Source organism: Belonocnema kinseyi, chromosome 6 (assembly GCF_010883055.1).
Source record: "Belonocnema kinseyi isolate 2016_QV_RU_SX_M_011 chromosome 6, B_treatae_v1, whole genome shotgun sequence".
NCBI classification, from domain to species: Eukaryota; Metazoa; Arthropoda; class Insecta; order Hymenoptera; family Cynipidae; genus Belonocnema; species Belonocnema kinseyi.
The window spans coordinates 147,720,384-147,735,848 of NC_046662.1; the positions used below are offsets into that span (position 1 = coordinate 147,720,384).

Here is a 15,465-nt window from a genome sequence, read left to right on the forward strand (position 1 = left end):
CCTCGTACCCTTACTGTTTCGAGATCCACACCCTCTTCGTCGAAGAGAGCCATTCCTAAACACTTGTCCATAAATAATATAAATAACCATGAAGACATAACGAATCCTTGTCTTAACTCCTTGAATAATATCGAAACAGTCACTCAGTTTCCCATTCACTCTTACAGTCGCTTTGCTACCTGCATATATTGTTTTTATAGCTTGTAGGATCCATCCATTGACTCCATACTCTTTCAGAACTTCCCAAAGTATACTTCTATCTACCTTGTCAAAAGCTTTTTCTAGGTAAACAAATGCACAGAAAACTTTTTTCCTACTCTCAAACTTTTTTCTGTTATTTGCCTTGAGCTAAATATTTGATCCGTACATGACATTTCTGGCATAAACCCACTTTGGACTTCCCAAATATTTGCTTCTGTTATTTTCATTACCCTACGAATAAGTATTTTTGAATATATTTTTCTTCAGGTGCTTAATAAGCTAATCCCTCTGTAATTATTGCACTCGCTTTTATCTCCCTTTCTCTTGTATATTGGTACGATAATAGCTTCTTGCCAATCGTCTGGGATGTCTCCCATCTCGAAACATAAATTTATCAATTTGCAAACTCTATGTGGTATGTACTCGCCACCGTGTTTAAGCATTTCAGCGTTAATACCGTCTACCCCGGCAGCCTTACCTTTTTTCAAGTTCTTAATTATATCCCTAACCTCAGTGACACAGACTTTTTCATTTGAGTTTTTCATCGCATCGTGTTCAACATCGCAGTTGTGATGTCCTATAGCTTCATCTCCGAATTGTTTCCTAAAATAGTCTCTGAAAGCCTCTAGTATTCCGTCTGCATCATATACCACTTCCCACCCACTATTTCTCATGTTGACAATTTCTGTATTTTTGTTTCCTTTCATTTTTTTATAAAGTAGTTTTCTGCTTCCTTCAAAATCGTTTTATATTTTTATCTTTTCTTCTGCTCTAATTGTATCTTTACTTTCTTTAACTAATCGTTTAAGTATCCTGTTTTCGCGTCTATAATCATTTCTACGTCTACTTATTTCCTCATTGCTAAGACCTGCGATGTTCAAAGTTCTCTTGTACGCTTTTCTTTTTGCTTTTTGGGCAGCCTGAATTTCATCATTCCACCACGCATCACCAGAAATTCTTCCTACAACTGCTGTAACACACACTTCGATCGTGCATCTAACAAGGATATACCGTAACATTGTCCAGGCGCCCTCTAAATCTTTGTTTTTTATACGGTCCTCCCATGTTGCCCTATTTATGCTTTCGATTATCTTATTTTGGAAATCTATTCTCACATCCGGTTTCTGTAGGTTCTCAATTTTGATTCGCGTTTGTTTTGCTTTCTTGGGTCTCTTTTTTCTCCAACCCCGACTTAAGTTAATTTTTGAGATCAGAAGGTAATGATTATAATATACTTGAAGTATGGGAACCATCTCCCTAGTAAAAATGGTTCATATAAGGTCCAATTTTTAACTACAAAAACATGCTCATATGCGCGCTCCGCGCGGGAACAACTGATTTCTTTGCAATTATTTTAATTGGAAATGAAGTTTAATAAAATACCACCATATTAATTTTTATTTGTACACGGCTTCGTATCGGTTCCCTCTTACGATGCAGAATAAATTATTGTGCAGTTTTCCTCTCATCTGGCCAAATGTCTGACTCTAGGAAAATGCAAGTATTTTAAATAAACTCGTATGTAGTCGCATTGCAATTAAAGTCTAGTAAAATTCATACAGTAATTTTAAGCCCACCGTAGTAAAAGAAACATTTTCAAATGTGCATACACAGTAAAATTGAGTCGTCCGGCTGTATATTTACATGCTGAAGGACTCAAATGATGCTTTAGCCACGAGGATGACCCGTGTATTATGTAGACCTCTGTGTCTTCGGGGTTTTAAACAAAAAAGCATAGTACAATAGGTATGAATAATACTGTTTATATATATTTAACTGAGTGATTAATCACAATAAAATATATGGAAAAATATATTGCCAAAGAAAATATATTACAGAAAATCTTGTTGAAGCAAAGTATTGAAATGAAGAGATTACACGGGACCAAAAAATGGTTTTGGGAGTCTCCTGGAATTATAATAGGTATACTTGATGTTTTTGGGGTCGCTGAGCACGATTCTTTTCGCAGAATTAAGCGAGCACGTCAGGATATGCAGTGGAATAAAAAAAAATGATTAAAAACCTGGAATTTCTGCATAAATTTCTTTCCCAAACCAACAAATCTGAAACCCAAAAATCCAGAACTCCAAATCAACATGTCCCAAACCCACAAGCTCCATATCAACAACCCCACAAACCCCAAACCAAAAAGCTCCAAAATCACAAACCAAAAGTCCACAAGCTCCTAACCCACAAACTCCATATGCAGAAACGTACAAACCCCAAATCGACAAACTCCTGAACTCCAAACCCACAAATCCCAAACCTAAATTATACCAATTTCTCAATTGGTATTATACGATGTGAGGTATTTGGGTTTGTGGGCTTAGGGCTTGTTAGTTTGTGGGTTTGAGGCTTGGTAAGTTGAGGTTTGTATGTTTGGGGACGAAATTTATGCAGAAATTCCCGGCTTTTAACCATTTTTTGAATTTTACTGCAAATCCTGACGTGCTGGCTCAATTCTACGAATGAATTCGTGTTTAGCGACCCCAAAAACATAAGTTATACCTATTAGAATCCCAGTAGACTCTCAAAACCATTTTGGGGTCCTGTGTTATTAAATTACTGGATGGTGTTTATTAATTAAAAAATACCCAAACAGTGAATATGTTTATGAAACTTGTTTTAATGATTCATAATTTATAAAGTAACGCAGTAAAAAGTCATAGAAAAGATATTCTTAGTTCAGTCCGTAGAAAAAATTGAGCCTCTTCCAGCTATTCCTTGGACAATAGCCAATCTCTAAATGTGCTTATAAACATTGTTTAAATATTTAATAATTGTACATTTTCAAGGCATCATAGAAGAAAGTCATCGAAGAGATATTTTTAGTTAATTCTGTAAAAAATTGAGCTTATTCGTAGAAAAAAGACAAACTCTTAATTTTTTAATCTAAATTGTTTAAATAAGTAATAGTTCTTATAAAATTGCAAAGCAACATAAAAAAAGAATCATCGTATAAACACTGGTAGTAGACTCAATAAACAAATTGGCTCGTAGAAAAAGGCCAAGCTCTTCAATTTTAATCGAAATTGTTTAAATCATTAATAGTTCTTGTAAATTTACAAAGAAACATAGAAGAGAGTCATTGGATAAACATTGTTAATTGACTCCGCAAACAAATTGACTCGTAGAAAGAAAACCAAAATCTTAATTATGCAAATAATAAATAGTTCTTGTAAATATACAAAACAACTCTGCCCGCTCGGTACGTGACGAATACAAAAGGAACATTATATTACTGACGCATTACTCTTTAAAAGACCACTAAAGGATCTTGAAAAAGACCCAAATCACTGTGACTATCTCTGAGACTAAATCATTCAAATCGACCCTGCTTTTAGGCCAAAATGGGCCAGGCTATTTCGCTTGAGAATACTCTGAGAAGTCTACCGGTCGTGCAGGGATGTCCGTTAAAAGGGATTTTAAAGGTTCTCACAAATTATATTTCTAATTAAAATTATTTATTAATTCATTAACAAAAATCTGTGTACGAACATATTATTTCAGTTTATTTAAATGTTTTTGAGATGCTGTATTGGCTCTAGAGGTCTTCATTAGAGCCTCTAGAGGCTCTTTTAAGAGACTCTAAAGGCTTTCATAAGACACTCTGGAGGCCCTAATAAGACGTATCTAGATACTCTCATAAGAGGTTCTAGAGGCTCTCGTACGAATCTCTGAAGACTCTCGTAAGAGGCTGTAGATGCCCTCATAAGATGCTCTAGATGCCATCATAGTATTATCTAAAGGCTCTAGTAAAAGGATCTGGAGGCCCTCACAAGAGGCTCTAGAGTCAAGTCTGGAAGGGGGACCTCTAGTGTCCATTTTAAATTACATTTTTCTCCTTTACCTCTTCCGAAAACTGATTCGCAGCTCGGGCTTCGGATATATCTTTAGTTTTTGAGAGGATCTGCATATTGCCTCTTCATTTTGGATTTTCATTTCTATCCTCTTAAGTACTGTTGTTGGTTTCACGGATACACCCGGAATCAAATCCAATAGCTTTACTGGTCTTGGGAGGTGTTTAATGTCGGTCACTTTGATCTTAGCTCCCATCCAAGATCGTAATCCGTCAACAGTTTAAGTGAGCCGATTTCGAGACACGTTATCCGAAAAAATGACGATAAAAGCATAATTTTTAAAAGCAATTTCGTTATCGACTTTGGTTATTGGTAACCCCTCGATGACAATGGTCAACTTTAGACAACTTTAAAGTTCCTAGTTATAAGAGTCTGTTCGACCTTTCAGCCGATTCTTCTTCTGATCCCTCATTTCATTGAGTTATCGGCTATCAGAATAGAGCCTGTTTGGAGGCCTCTTTCAACTGGTTGTTGCATCGAATTTATTTAACAATTGGTATCTCATTCTCTTAACAGCTCCGGACAATTTATCTCGACGTAGTTTTACTCTTTGGTTTGAACCCCGACATCAGCTGTTTTTTTGCTACGCTAGGGCTGCTCGGATTTTTTCACACTTCGAGCACCGAAGTATGATCTAAGGCTCCTTCGGTAATTGTTATGTTCTCAGGAGAAGATGCCTTTTGCAGAGGTGTCGTTGTTGTCTCCTCCTGGGCATCTTGACTTAGGGAGATGTTTTGGGAATCGAGGTCCAACTTATTTTCGCTGTTTAGTCGAATTTGCCCTAATAATTGCACACTTCTAACGACGAACTCTTAACCTTCAGGGCCGTCCTCGCTTCGGCTTTCTCCTCATCGCAGCCAGGTCCGAATTTGCTTTCTCCTTGGACAGAAAAATTAATTTCCTGCCATAAGGATTATTTGAGTTGACGCGTCTCATAGAGGAGTGAATCATCTCCGTAACATAGATTTATTGCAACGCTGCTAAAACTAAGTTCACAAGTTATGGAAAGTAGGGGTCTGAGGGTGAAAAAACAAGCTGTAAAATAAAAACTAGTTTTTTATGATGGGTTCGTCTTCGTGTGTACATTTTGGGATCTCGGGAGGTGTGAGTATTAGCCTCGAAATACGTTATATTTAACGACTATGTCCAGCGAAGTCGCTGAGAGGGTGCTTCACGCGATTGTTACGCGCTCACCACGTAAAAGTCTATAAGCTTGCGCTGGCGCTGTACGTTGCAAGGTAGAATAAAATGTTTTCAGGGAGAGTGATTCGTAATTCTGAATCTTCTATCAGATGATATTATAATGCCTAGTTAACAAAAAGTGAAGAATTTGGTATGCTGTCTGAGTATAATTGAACTGCCGCATCGAAGATCGAGCTATCAAATTTTTCTTGAAGAGTGGTGCGGCCCCCAGACGTCATTCAAAATCAAGCGGCTTGGGACCCCCCTCCACTCCTGAAGAAATATTCTATATCCCGTTTTACTGTGCGGCGGTTCAATTTAAAATTATAAAAAAGCGACTGAAAGTAAAAATGGGACATAAAAATTTTGTGAGTAAAAATAGAACATGAATTTTTCGTAGAAAAAAGGGAACAAACAAATAAGAAACAATAACAAAAAAGTAACGGACTAAATGATGAACACTGTAAAAAAGTATTTTTTAAATAAATTGTAATGCCTGACAGTGTTTTTGGAACTTGGAAAACTGTCGGAGAATTATTTAATTTAGAAAAAGTTTTAGCAATAGTTATTCCGTATCGTAAAATGGAGCGGTCTGAAAATGTGAAGATAAAATAATATATAATTCGCGACAATTCGTATAAGCAAACATACTGCCGAGCTTCCTGAGCCATAGATTTTTCATTGCACGATTTTTGTTTTTTCATTTTATTGTTATTATTTTTTTTTGCGAATATTTCTTAAACTAAAACTGGCCACCAGGACTCTATCTAAATGGACGTACACATAAAGAATTAGCCCGTATACGCGGCAAGAACCCAACGCGTTTGTTACCAAAAAAGTAGCATGCATATCTTGCATCCCATGAGTTTCAACTTGTTCCGTTTCCGAAGGAAATTCGATTAAATCAAAGCTTGCAACTTTAGGTATTAGTAATTGTTAAATAATTCCTATTTGTCTTCAACTAAAAATATTAATTCTAAAAAAATACTAACTTTTCGTAAAAAAAACATTACTCTTTAACATTCTGTAATTAATTAGAGAAAAAGAGAAATTTTAATAATTTTGAGGATCAAAAAATTTAAACAGCCCGTGTAGAGAAAGCCCCGCTGAGACGTCTTAGGATGAGGGCCCCCGCCAAGGGCCCTGCTCGGTTGCCCTCACGGATCAATGATTAAAATTTCTATGTTCGAAGGGCAAATATTTTTTGACACTACTAATTTTAAGTTTTTATGAGTTCAGACTTACAAATAATGATTTTCTGTCAAAAATTGAATGACACTTTTCTGAAATTCGAACTCTCACAATATGGATGTTCCGTATGGTTCCCCGCAGGGGACCCAGCTCGGTTGCCCTCACGGATCAAGGATTAAAATTTCTGAGTAGGAAGGGTAAATATTTTATATCCTAAAAAATGGACATAAAAAAATACGTTTAAAAATATGGTTCATGCGTTCTAAAATTTCAAAAAACTACAACTCAGTCTGTTCCGAAAACATCTTTTTTCCTGCTTTTTTTAAGGAAAATATTCTAAGTTTCATCATTATGAAAGATGTTAAATGTTAATAAAAAATTACATTTCCCGTCATTGTAAACAGTTGTAAAGTAGTCTACAACGAGGGAAAATGAAATATTACGCGAAGAAAAATGGTAACCGATTTAAATTATTTATTTAATAATTATTTTGTTGATATTTCTGTTAACAGTTCGTGCATTTTACATTTACATAACGTCGTATAATAATAAATAATTAGAAAAGAAGAGCTTAACATTTGGTACTTTAACTGTTCTGAACTATACCTTATGAGGATGGCTTTTTCACCGAGTTTTAACTTGCCGGTTTAGCGCAGTGGTTAGTACTCCCGACTATTAGGTGGTAGATTTAGGTATAGGTATGTAGATTCGATACCCCGTAGCATTCGAAATTTTATTTATAATATAATGTTTCAAACTGTAATATATGTATTCAGTCTTAACAGGACTATTAATATTTGCAGTCAAAATAATCGCAATCAATTAATATTTATTTTTTAATAACTTTTGGTCATATCGTTAGAGTATATCAGTATGTTACTAGCTAGCATTGACGCAGTACTGCGCCCATGGTAAATTTCCTATTGGGGTAATACTGTGCCAGTAGCGATATCCAGTGCTGACCCAACACTGACAGCCCAGTACAAAATAGTTGGGCCCCAATGGGTTAGCATGTCGTTTCCATAAGGGACTACGCCTGGATTGCCTTCATGGATTCCACAAGGCATAAGGGCAATCCATGTGGACCCTAACGGGGCCCTCCTCCATTTTTCCACACGGGAGATAGGATTTTTTCCAACAATTTAAAGATATTTAAATAAAAAATATTACTGTTAACGTTCATGAACGGTAACATTTATTCGAAAATTAATGCATTTTTAAGATTGATAGAGAGAAAAAATTGAGTAAACAAATAATAATTGTTGGAAACTGAAAATCAGTTTTTCAGATACTTCCAAACCTCAATTTTACCGTATAATAATCATTTTTGCTGGAAAAAGTTTTTAAAAAGTCGTATTTGCCATGGATGTGACCTGAAACTGCTCTCTTAATTTGAATCAGTGGAAGTTCACTGTGAATCAGTGACACACTTATCTATCAGTGGATCAGTTGAATCATTAGAGTGTAAAGTGATGTCTATTTTTTGGGCCACTTTCCGGGTACAATACAAGGGGGTTGGGGAATTTAAATTTAAGATTTATTGGGTGACAATTATTCGTTGAAAATTCTATAAGAAATTACTAAACTTTAATGTACAAAAAGTTAAAAACATTCTTTCAAGGTCCGGAGGCACGGGTAAATATTAATGCATCAACAATTGACACACTGTGTCCCCTATTCCCCTGTTTTTTCCCTTTTCCAAAAAATTGCCTATTTTGCAGTATTTTCAAGGTACTTTCCCTTTTTGTCCTAATTTTCGTTTATCTTACACTTAAAATCAAAAATATTTCATAATTAATCTTCTTGGTTAAAAATTCAACCATTTTGCTGATAATAATGTTGTTTTTGAAAGAAAAATATTATCCATTAAAAAAATATATATCCGAAGATTAGGGAAAACTTTTCTACAGATAATATATTTGTTTATGGATAATATTTTCCTTTCAAAAGCAGCTTTGATATTAGCAAAATAGTTGAGTTTTCAACCAAAAAGGATAGTTTTTAATCAAACAAATATTTCTATTTAAAAAAAGTTCAATTTCATTATTGGGTTTTATTAATTCAGTTCGAATTTAAGTGTAACAAAAAAACGAAAATAGGGAGAAAAAGGAAAGTATCTTCGAAAGAGTGCAAAACGAGGATTTGAAAAAAGGGGGAAACTGGGGAATAGGGACATGGTTTGTCGATTTTGGATGCATCAATATTTACCCATGCCTCGAGGCCTTTGAAAATTTGAAATGAAAATGGGAATTTGAACGGGAACAACAAGTACCTATTTTTAACTTTTTGTAAATTAAAGTTTAGTTATATCTTGAGGAATTTTCAGTGAATAATTTTCACCCAATAAATCTGAATTTTAAATCCCTCTACCCCCTTGCATTGTGTCCGGAAAGTGACCCAAAAAATTGACAATATCACTCTATATACCAATGATTCAACTGATCCACTGACAGAGAAAAGTGTGTCACTTACTCACAGTGAAATGCCACTGATTCAAATTAAGAGAGCATTTTCAGGTCACATCATGGCAACGACGACTTTTTAGAAACTTTTTTCAGCAAAATTATTATTATACGATAAAATTAAGGTTTTGAAGTAATTTAAAAACTGACTTTCAGTGTGTTGAATTTTAAAATTAATGAGTCTTATTTTGCAAGCTTTTCTTTTAATCGAATTTTCTTCGGAAATGGAACAAATTGAAACTCCTGAGATACAATATTTGCATGCTATTTTTTTCAAACAAACGCTTGGGGTGCTTGCCAGCAATTCGGTCTAATTTTTTATGTACACGTTTATTTGAAAGGAGTCCTTCTGGCTGTTTTTTGTTTGAGAAATATTTACTACATACGTAAAAAAATAAGATGAAAAACGCAAAGCGTGTATTGTAAAAATGTATTGTTCATGAAGCTCGTTTGTATGTTTGCTTATATGAATTGTTACAAAATAAACATTAGGAACCGTACTTAAATTATGTAACAGCTCAAGCATTCGTGTATTTAATTGTACGAAATTCTCTAATGAAACAAATAACACGCAATAATTGTACAGAAAGTACCATATAAATTTAACTTGACCCGTTATAGAAACCGGACAAATAAAAAAAGCAGACGAAACATAAGCTACTTTTTTAAGCACTATACGATACCTTGATGTTGGAGAGACTTATATACAACTAGCCTCGCCACAGAGCTGCATTTAGGACGTAACGTCTATAAAAAATGCTGCCTGATGCAGATACAAACGTTATAAGACAGATTTTGTTCTCCGCTATATCGGCTAGGAACAAAGTATCTGCAACAAACATGCTTGCCGTCCCAGTAGTACTCCATTCATTTGGAGTGATTCCATCGAGAAAGGATGAGCTCAGATCGTTCGACATAAAGTCACAAAAGGTTATGCTTATTAACTAAAGCTTTCATTTTCAGTTGTCCGTTGCGCGACTTTACATCGCATGCTTTTGAGTTCTTCGGAGTACACTAAATCTACCGCGTAACGATGTCGAGGACCGAAAATTCATGCTACGCTCACAGAATCACCACAAACGAATAAAGTGAAACTGGGACGGCAAGACTGTTGGTCGCAGATGCCTTGTTCCACGCAAACAGATTGGGAGACCAAATCTGGCCAAGAAGACGCTTGTATCTGCTTCGCAGAGAGGCCTTCACTGATGTTATGTCCTAAGTGCGGCTCTAAGGGACGCCTAGTTATGTATAAGTCTCTCCAGTGTCAACATTTTATGGCCTGTAATTCTCTGGTTTAGAAAATTTACCTTTTTCGGTAGATATATTGTATGTCCTAACACAAGCTACTGCGGAATGGGCATATCTGACTTTAAATATCAGGCGAAGATGCGGGCCAGATGTTGGTGTGCAAAAGTAAACTTTTTCTACCAGAAATGCTCGCAAACCTCTATGATGCGACTCCCTCTTTCTGTATTCTTCTCTTTATGCCAGAAAATACCCTTATTTGTCAACAATGTGTTGCTTGATGGTTAACAGCTTTGCCTTGTCTAGTCTTTGATGGTAGGTTCCTCAGTTTGCGGGCGAACTTTCGGATCCTTTCCGTAAAGAGGCTACCAGATGTTATGGAGTCGATCATACGGTCAACATAGGATGCATTTTGTCTTATACATCCAATCTTCTTGTTCAGATAATGTAAACGTCTTTTTTCCTTTGATCCATCGTAGGTCTTAGCCTTCGATTTGAATCAGCCAAAGCTCACGCCACACCAAAAACTGACCAATTGATGGTCTAGCTATCTGACTCCTCTGAAATATCCTCATGAAGGCATCTAGCAGGAACCTGAGGACGTGTCCTGCGGCTTTATCCTAGCCCCTTGTTTCGTTTTCATAAGAACCTCTTATGCGCAATATACTTGTTTCTCACTCACATTTACGCTTTTTTATGACTGGCATGAATTTGACCTTACGTTGTACCAGTTCACTTTGCTGACATGTTCTATTGATTATTTTCTTATTCAAAACTTTACAATTTTCGAATATTTCCGAATATTTTAATGAAATCTATTTATTAAACGAACTATCAAAGACAATTTTTTAGTCCCTAACCTGCCGAATTTTAAATGTTTAGAGTTGTGCTTAAACTTAAATTTGATTTCAGTTGGGAGAAAGAAATGCGCTAGTATTTAACCAAGCAGGAGCCAAAGCCATTCCCCGAGAAGAGTTGCCGGATTCTTTCTTTGACCTAACGGTTGAAGATGCAAAAGTGCTATTACGGGACGCGAGGAAAACCCGTAACAGAATGGAGGAATCACAACTCTTAACAGAGTCACAGCGTCAGTTAGATATTGATAAAAAAACATTCAATCAACTACACAAATATCAACGAGCTATCATTAGGATACAATTTCCAGATCAGTTGGTGCTTCAAGGATTGTTTGAACCACTGGAGACTGTACAATCAATTAAAGATTTCGTCAAAAATTATTTGCAAAATCCTGAAAAGGATTTTACTCTCTGTAAGTATGTATTATAGCACTTTACGATGTGAGATGCTCTGTATTGCTAGTATGTTTATTCGTTAGGTGTACCCGTTTGCAATCCCTAGTAAAAAATTCACCATTAAAGCAATCGTATTAATACTAGAAGTTCCTAGGCATTTTCAACAGATTTTTTTATTTTGAAGTGATAAATTTCGTATTATGACTGTTTTTGTATCAAGTTGAGACTAAAGCTTAAAAAATCTTAATTTAAATATTTTAAAAAAATTTACAGTAGTTGAACACACGATTTGTTATAAATTTCACACTGATGTCAAATTGAACATTTTTAGTTTAATTTGTAATGAACGAGGAATAATGATCAGAAACACCAAGATCAATGCTTCTGAATAACACTATGAATACATTGATGGTAATTTAGGAGCTCCATTTGCTTCCAAATTTTTCTGAGCTGAATTGCTTGAAGAAGCATATTCTGGTGCTAGGGTGGTTTGAGGCCGGGGTATTCTTTCTCGGGTGAATTTTTTGAGCTTGCTGTGCTGATAGGTTTTCCTCATGTAACTTATCAACTTCGTCGAGATTCATAGACTTTCTATTTTTCAAGTTCACCGCTTCTACAGGACAGTTGGTCTTTTCAACCGTGTTTTCCTTCTTTTCATCTTAGTCACTCTCATCTTTGTCTTATTCTCTAGCGCATTTAGATTCAGTATTTAAATTGTTTTTTATTTTTTGGAGAGGACATCCACATTTTTCGATGATATTCATGATATCAAAATATTTATATATTTATTTTATTTAACAATCTGAAGGCATGTTGAAGAACTTCATCTTCAATACGTCAGGGGTCCCCACCTAAAATTAATTTTTTTTTGGATCGGGTTGAAACTTGCCTGAATTATAGTCCTAGAGGGCCTATATTAATTCATTAAACCATAGGTTCATTTATCAACCGATTGTCAATATACAGGGGCCTGAAATTTTCACTTTTTAACGCGTTGCTTCACATTCACGTTAGTGTAACTTCTTTTAGGATTATCTGATTGGACCTTTAAGACAGTTTTTTTAAGAAGCTCTTTTCATTTACAGTAAGACTATTAGAACGATTTTTTTGTTGTTGAAAATAAAAATTGATTTAATATAAACATTTTAAAGTTTGTTTTTCTATGTCTAAAAATAGCTTTTTCTTATACTCTTTGAAATCATATAGAATAAAAAGCGTGTCAGAAATGTTTCCGGACTATTTTGTATTCTACATGATGTCAAAGAATATAAAAAAGCTATTTTTTGAAAAAAACAAACAATTTTTTAAATATGTTTTTAAAAAATAAATTTTAATTTTGATCTTCAAAAAAAATAATAATAAAAAATATCGTTAGAATAGTCTTAAAGTACATAAAAAGAACTTTCCAAAAAACTAGTACATAAAAAGAACTTTCCAAAAAATTATCATAAAACTCCAATCGGATCCTTCTATAAGAAGTTACATTAACGGTTAGGTGAAGAAACGCATGAAAAAGTCCCATATACGGATTAAAAAAAGTAAAATTGTGAAATTAACTAGCCTTACAACGTTCCAAACTAATTTTTCTACAAAATCTACGACGGAAAGCTTCTTAAAACAGTGCGGACATTGGATTTTACTTAAATTCCACCCTGCTGGAATTCATTGAGGCAAAGATACTCCGCACGGCTCACGTTCAATTCAATAACTACATTTTACCAGAAGGACAAAAAATGTACTTGCAAAAAAATGAGATATTTTTTGTTTTAATTTTCAAAAAATTAATATTTTTTTAAACCACTACAAACATATTGTAAGAATGAGTATCTACCTATGCCACCAATTTTTATCCGGTACGTGCAGAGGAAAATGTTTTATGCTTATCACTAGAGGCCATTTTGAAAATTTCAAAGAGGGTTTCCCTGTATTTTGGTGAAATAGTTAGAGGAAGACTCCAGCTTTATTTTGGCGTCGGTTTCATCCTTATTCTCGATAAGCTGGAAAGCGACCGAAAATCGTATCGAAAGTGACATTTTTCTGGGCATCTGGAGAGGGTAAGGTTAGGCAACAATCATACCGATTCTCATTCAGTTCACTCTATTTTATTATTCTAAGTTGGTTTAATCCTTATTCTGCATGGGCTGGAATTTTCACGGCCAAAGCTTGTACTAAAAGATGATTTGCAGAAAATAAACCATTCTTAATTAAGTTCTCGTGTCTACAATTTGCTTTATTTTTCGCTTTTTCTCTTAAATCTTTTTTGTACAAATTTTCTTTGTAGATATTGCGTTGCTTTTATTTATTCAAAGTTGCGAGTATAATTAAGATCGCTTCAAAAAACAATTTTTTTTTTTAGAAATTTTTTCAAATTGTTCAAATTTTAATGTCGACAGTCAATACTTATAAAGAATTTTATTGCGCATCTTTTTTTTATGGCAAACAAATTCGAAGCTTTTTTTTAGTTTTTTTAGCTATTTCAGGAAAACGGAATTTTTCCACGAAAAAAATAAATTCTTTTTAGCGTTCAACTCACCAGACCTTTACCGAGAATAAATATTCTGTCTTGTAAATTTTATGTAACATTTTCAAACATATTCTACGACTGTTAGAGGTTTCCAGAAGTTTAAAAAAAATTTTAGGGCAATGCACAGTGATAAATAAGAGAAACAATTCGAGCCACACGAGGATTTTAATCGAATGATAAATTTTTTAATTCTTCTCTTAAAATGTTATATTTAATATTTCCAGTGAGAGAATTTTTATAACTACCCATATACTTTTTTTAATTAACCATAAAACGGCTTAATTTAATCAAAATCTTGACATGCTGGAGTCATTCTGAGGATGGATTTGTATTCAGCCACCCAAAAAACATATAGTACACCTAGTCATCTTTATGTAGACTTACGAAAATATTTTTTAGTCCTGCGTGATTTTTGAACAATTTCCACTGATGTTGAGGCAAGCCGTTTCATGGTTAATTAAAAAAGTATATGGGTAGTTATAAAAATTATCTCACTGGAAATATTAAATATAACATTTTCAGAGAAGAATTTTAAAAAAAAATTATCATTCGATTAAAATCCTCGCGTGGCTCGAATTGTTTCCCATATTTATCACTGGGCGATGAAGTGAATTTTCAAATATATTCTTCGAAATCTGGGATGCATACATACAAACGAGAAAGTTGTGTGAGGAAGCTTCGAATTTTGACAGCTTTCAATGAGAAAAATCTTCCGTAAGGATCAAAGAAGTTTTTCCAACAAGATTGAGATTTTTTTTGTCATCAGGGGAAAAAAGTGAAGGTGATGTGAAAATTGTGTACGGCGTGCTGCGCTCGACTCGAATGGTAGGCCAGTGTACAACAACCCGTCGCACCATGTTCACCTTAATCCCTAAGATTTTTCTCACTGGAAGTTGTCAAAATTCAAAACTTCCTCACGCAACTTTTTCATTTGTAAGTATGCATCCAAGATTTCAAAGAAAGTATTTTAAAAAATTCACTACACGACCGTGAAATGTTTTTTTAAACTTCATAAAAACGCTAACAGTCGCAGAATATGTTGAAAAATGTTACATAAAATTGTCCATACAAAATATTAATTTCCGGAAAAGATCTGACGAGTTAAACGCAAAAAAGTATTTAATTTTTTTCGTCGACTAATTCCGTATTCCTTAAATAACTAAAAAACAAAAGAAACTTTGAATCTGGTTGCTACAAAAAGAAGATGCGCAATAAAATTCTCTACAAGTATTGACTGTCGACACTCAAATTTGAAAAATTTGGGCAGCGGAAATAATTCTCCGCGTGTTCCAACGCTAAGGTGGCTATTGCATGCGGCTCTTCAATTATGGATTTTATATCACTATTTTGTGTCCGAAACGAGGCAGGTTATTATATACGAGGGTAGTTCAATAAGTCCTTAGAATGAAGTATAAAAACAATTTTTTTCGGGTAAATTTTTTTTAATTTTTCAACATAATCTCCTTGGAGCTCTATACACTTGGTCAATCGCTTTTCAAGTTTTTTTAATCCTTCCGAAAAGTGCGTTTTCGGAAGTTCCTCAAAAT

The 15,465-nt window shown here is 34.5% G+C and overlaps 1 protein-coding gene across 5 annotated transcripts in view; it reads left to right on the forward strand.

Moving 5' to 3' along the window:
• The window catches only part of LOC117174284 (plant UBX domain-containing protein 2), a 287,058-nt gene that overhangs the window by 198,553 nt on the left and 73,040 nt on the right, over positions 1 to 15,465 (forward strand). For all 5 annotated transcript variants that reach the window (XM_033363237.1, XM_033363234.1, XM_033363236.1 and 2 more), the window contains one exon: positions 11,054 to 11,411. In XM_033363237.1, the coding sequence (XP_033219128.1) occupies positions 11,054 to 11,411 (358 nt within the window). The remainder of the gene's footprint in view (positions 1 to 11,053; positions 11,412 to 15,465) is intronic.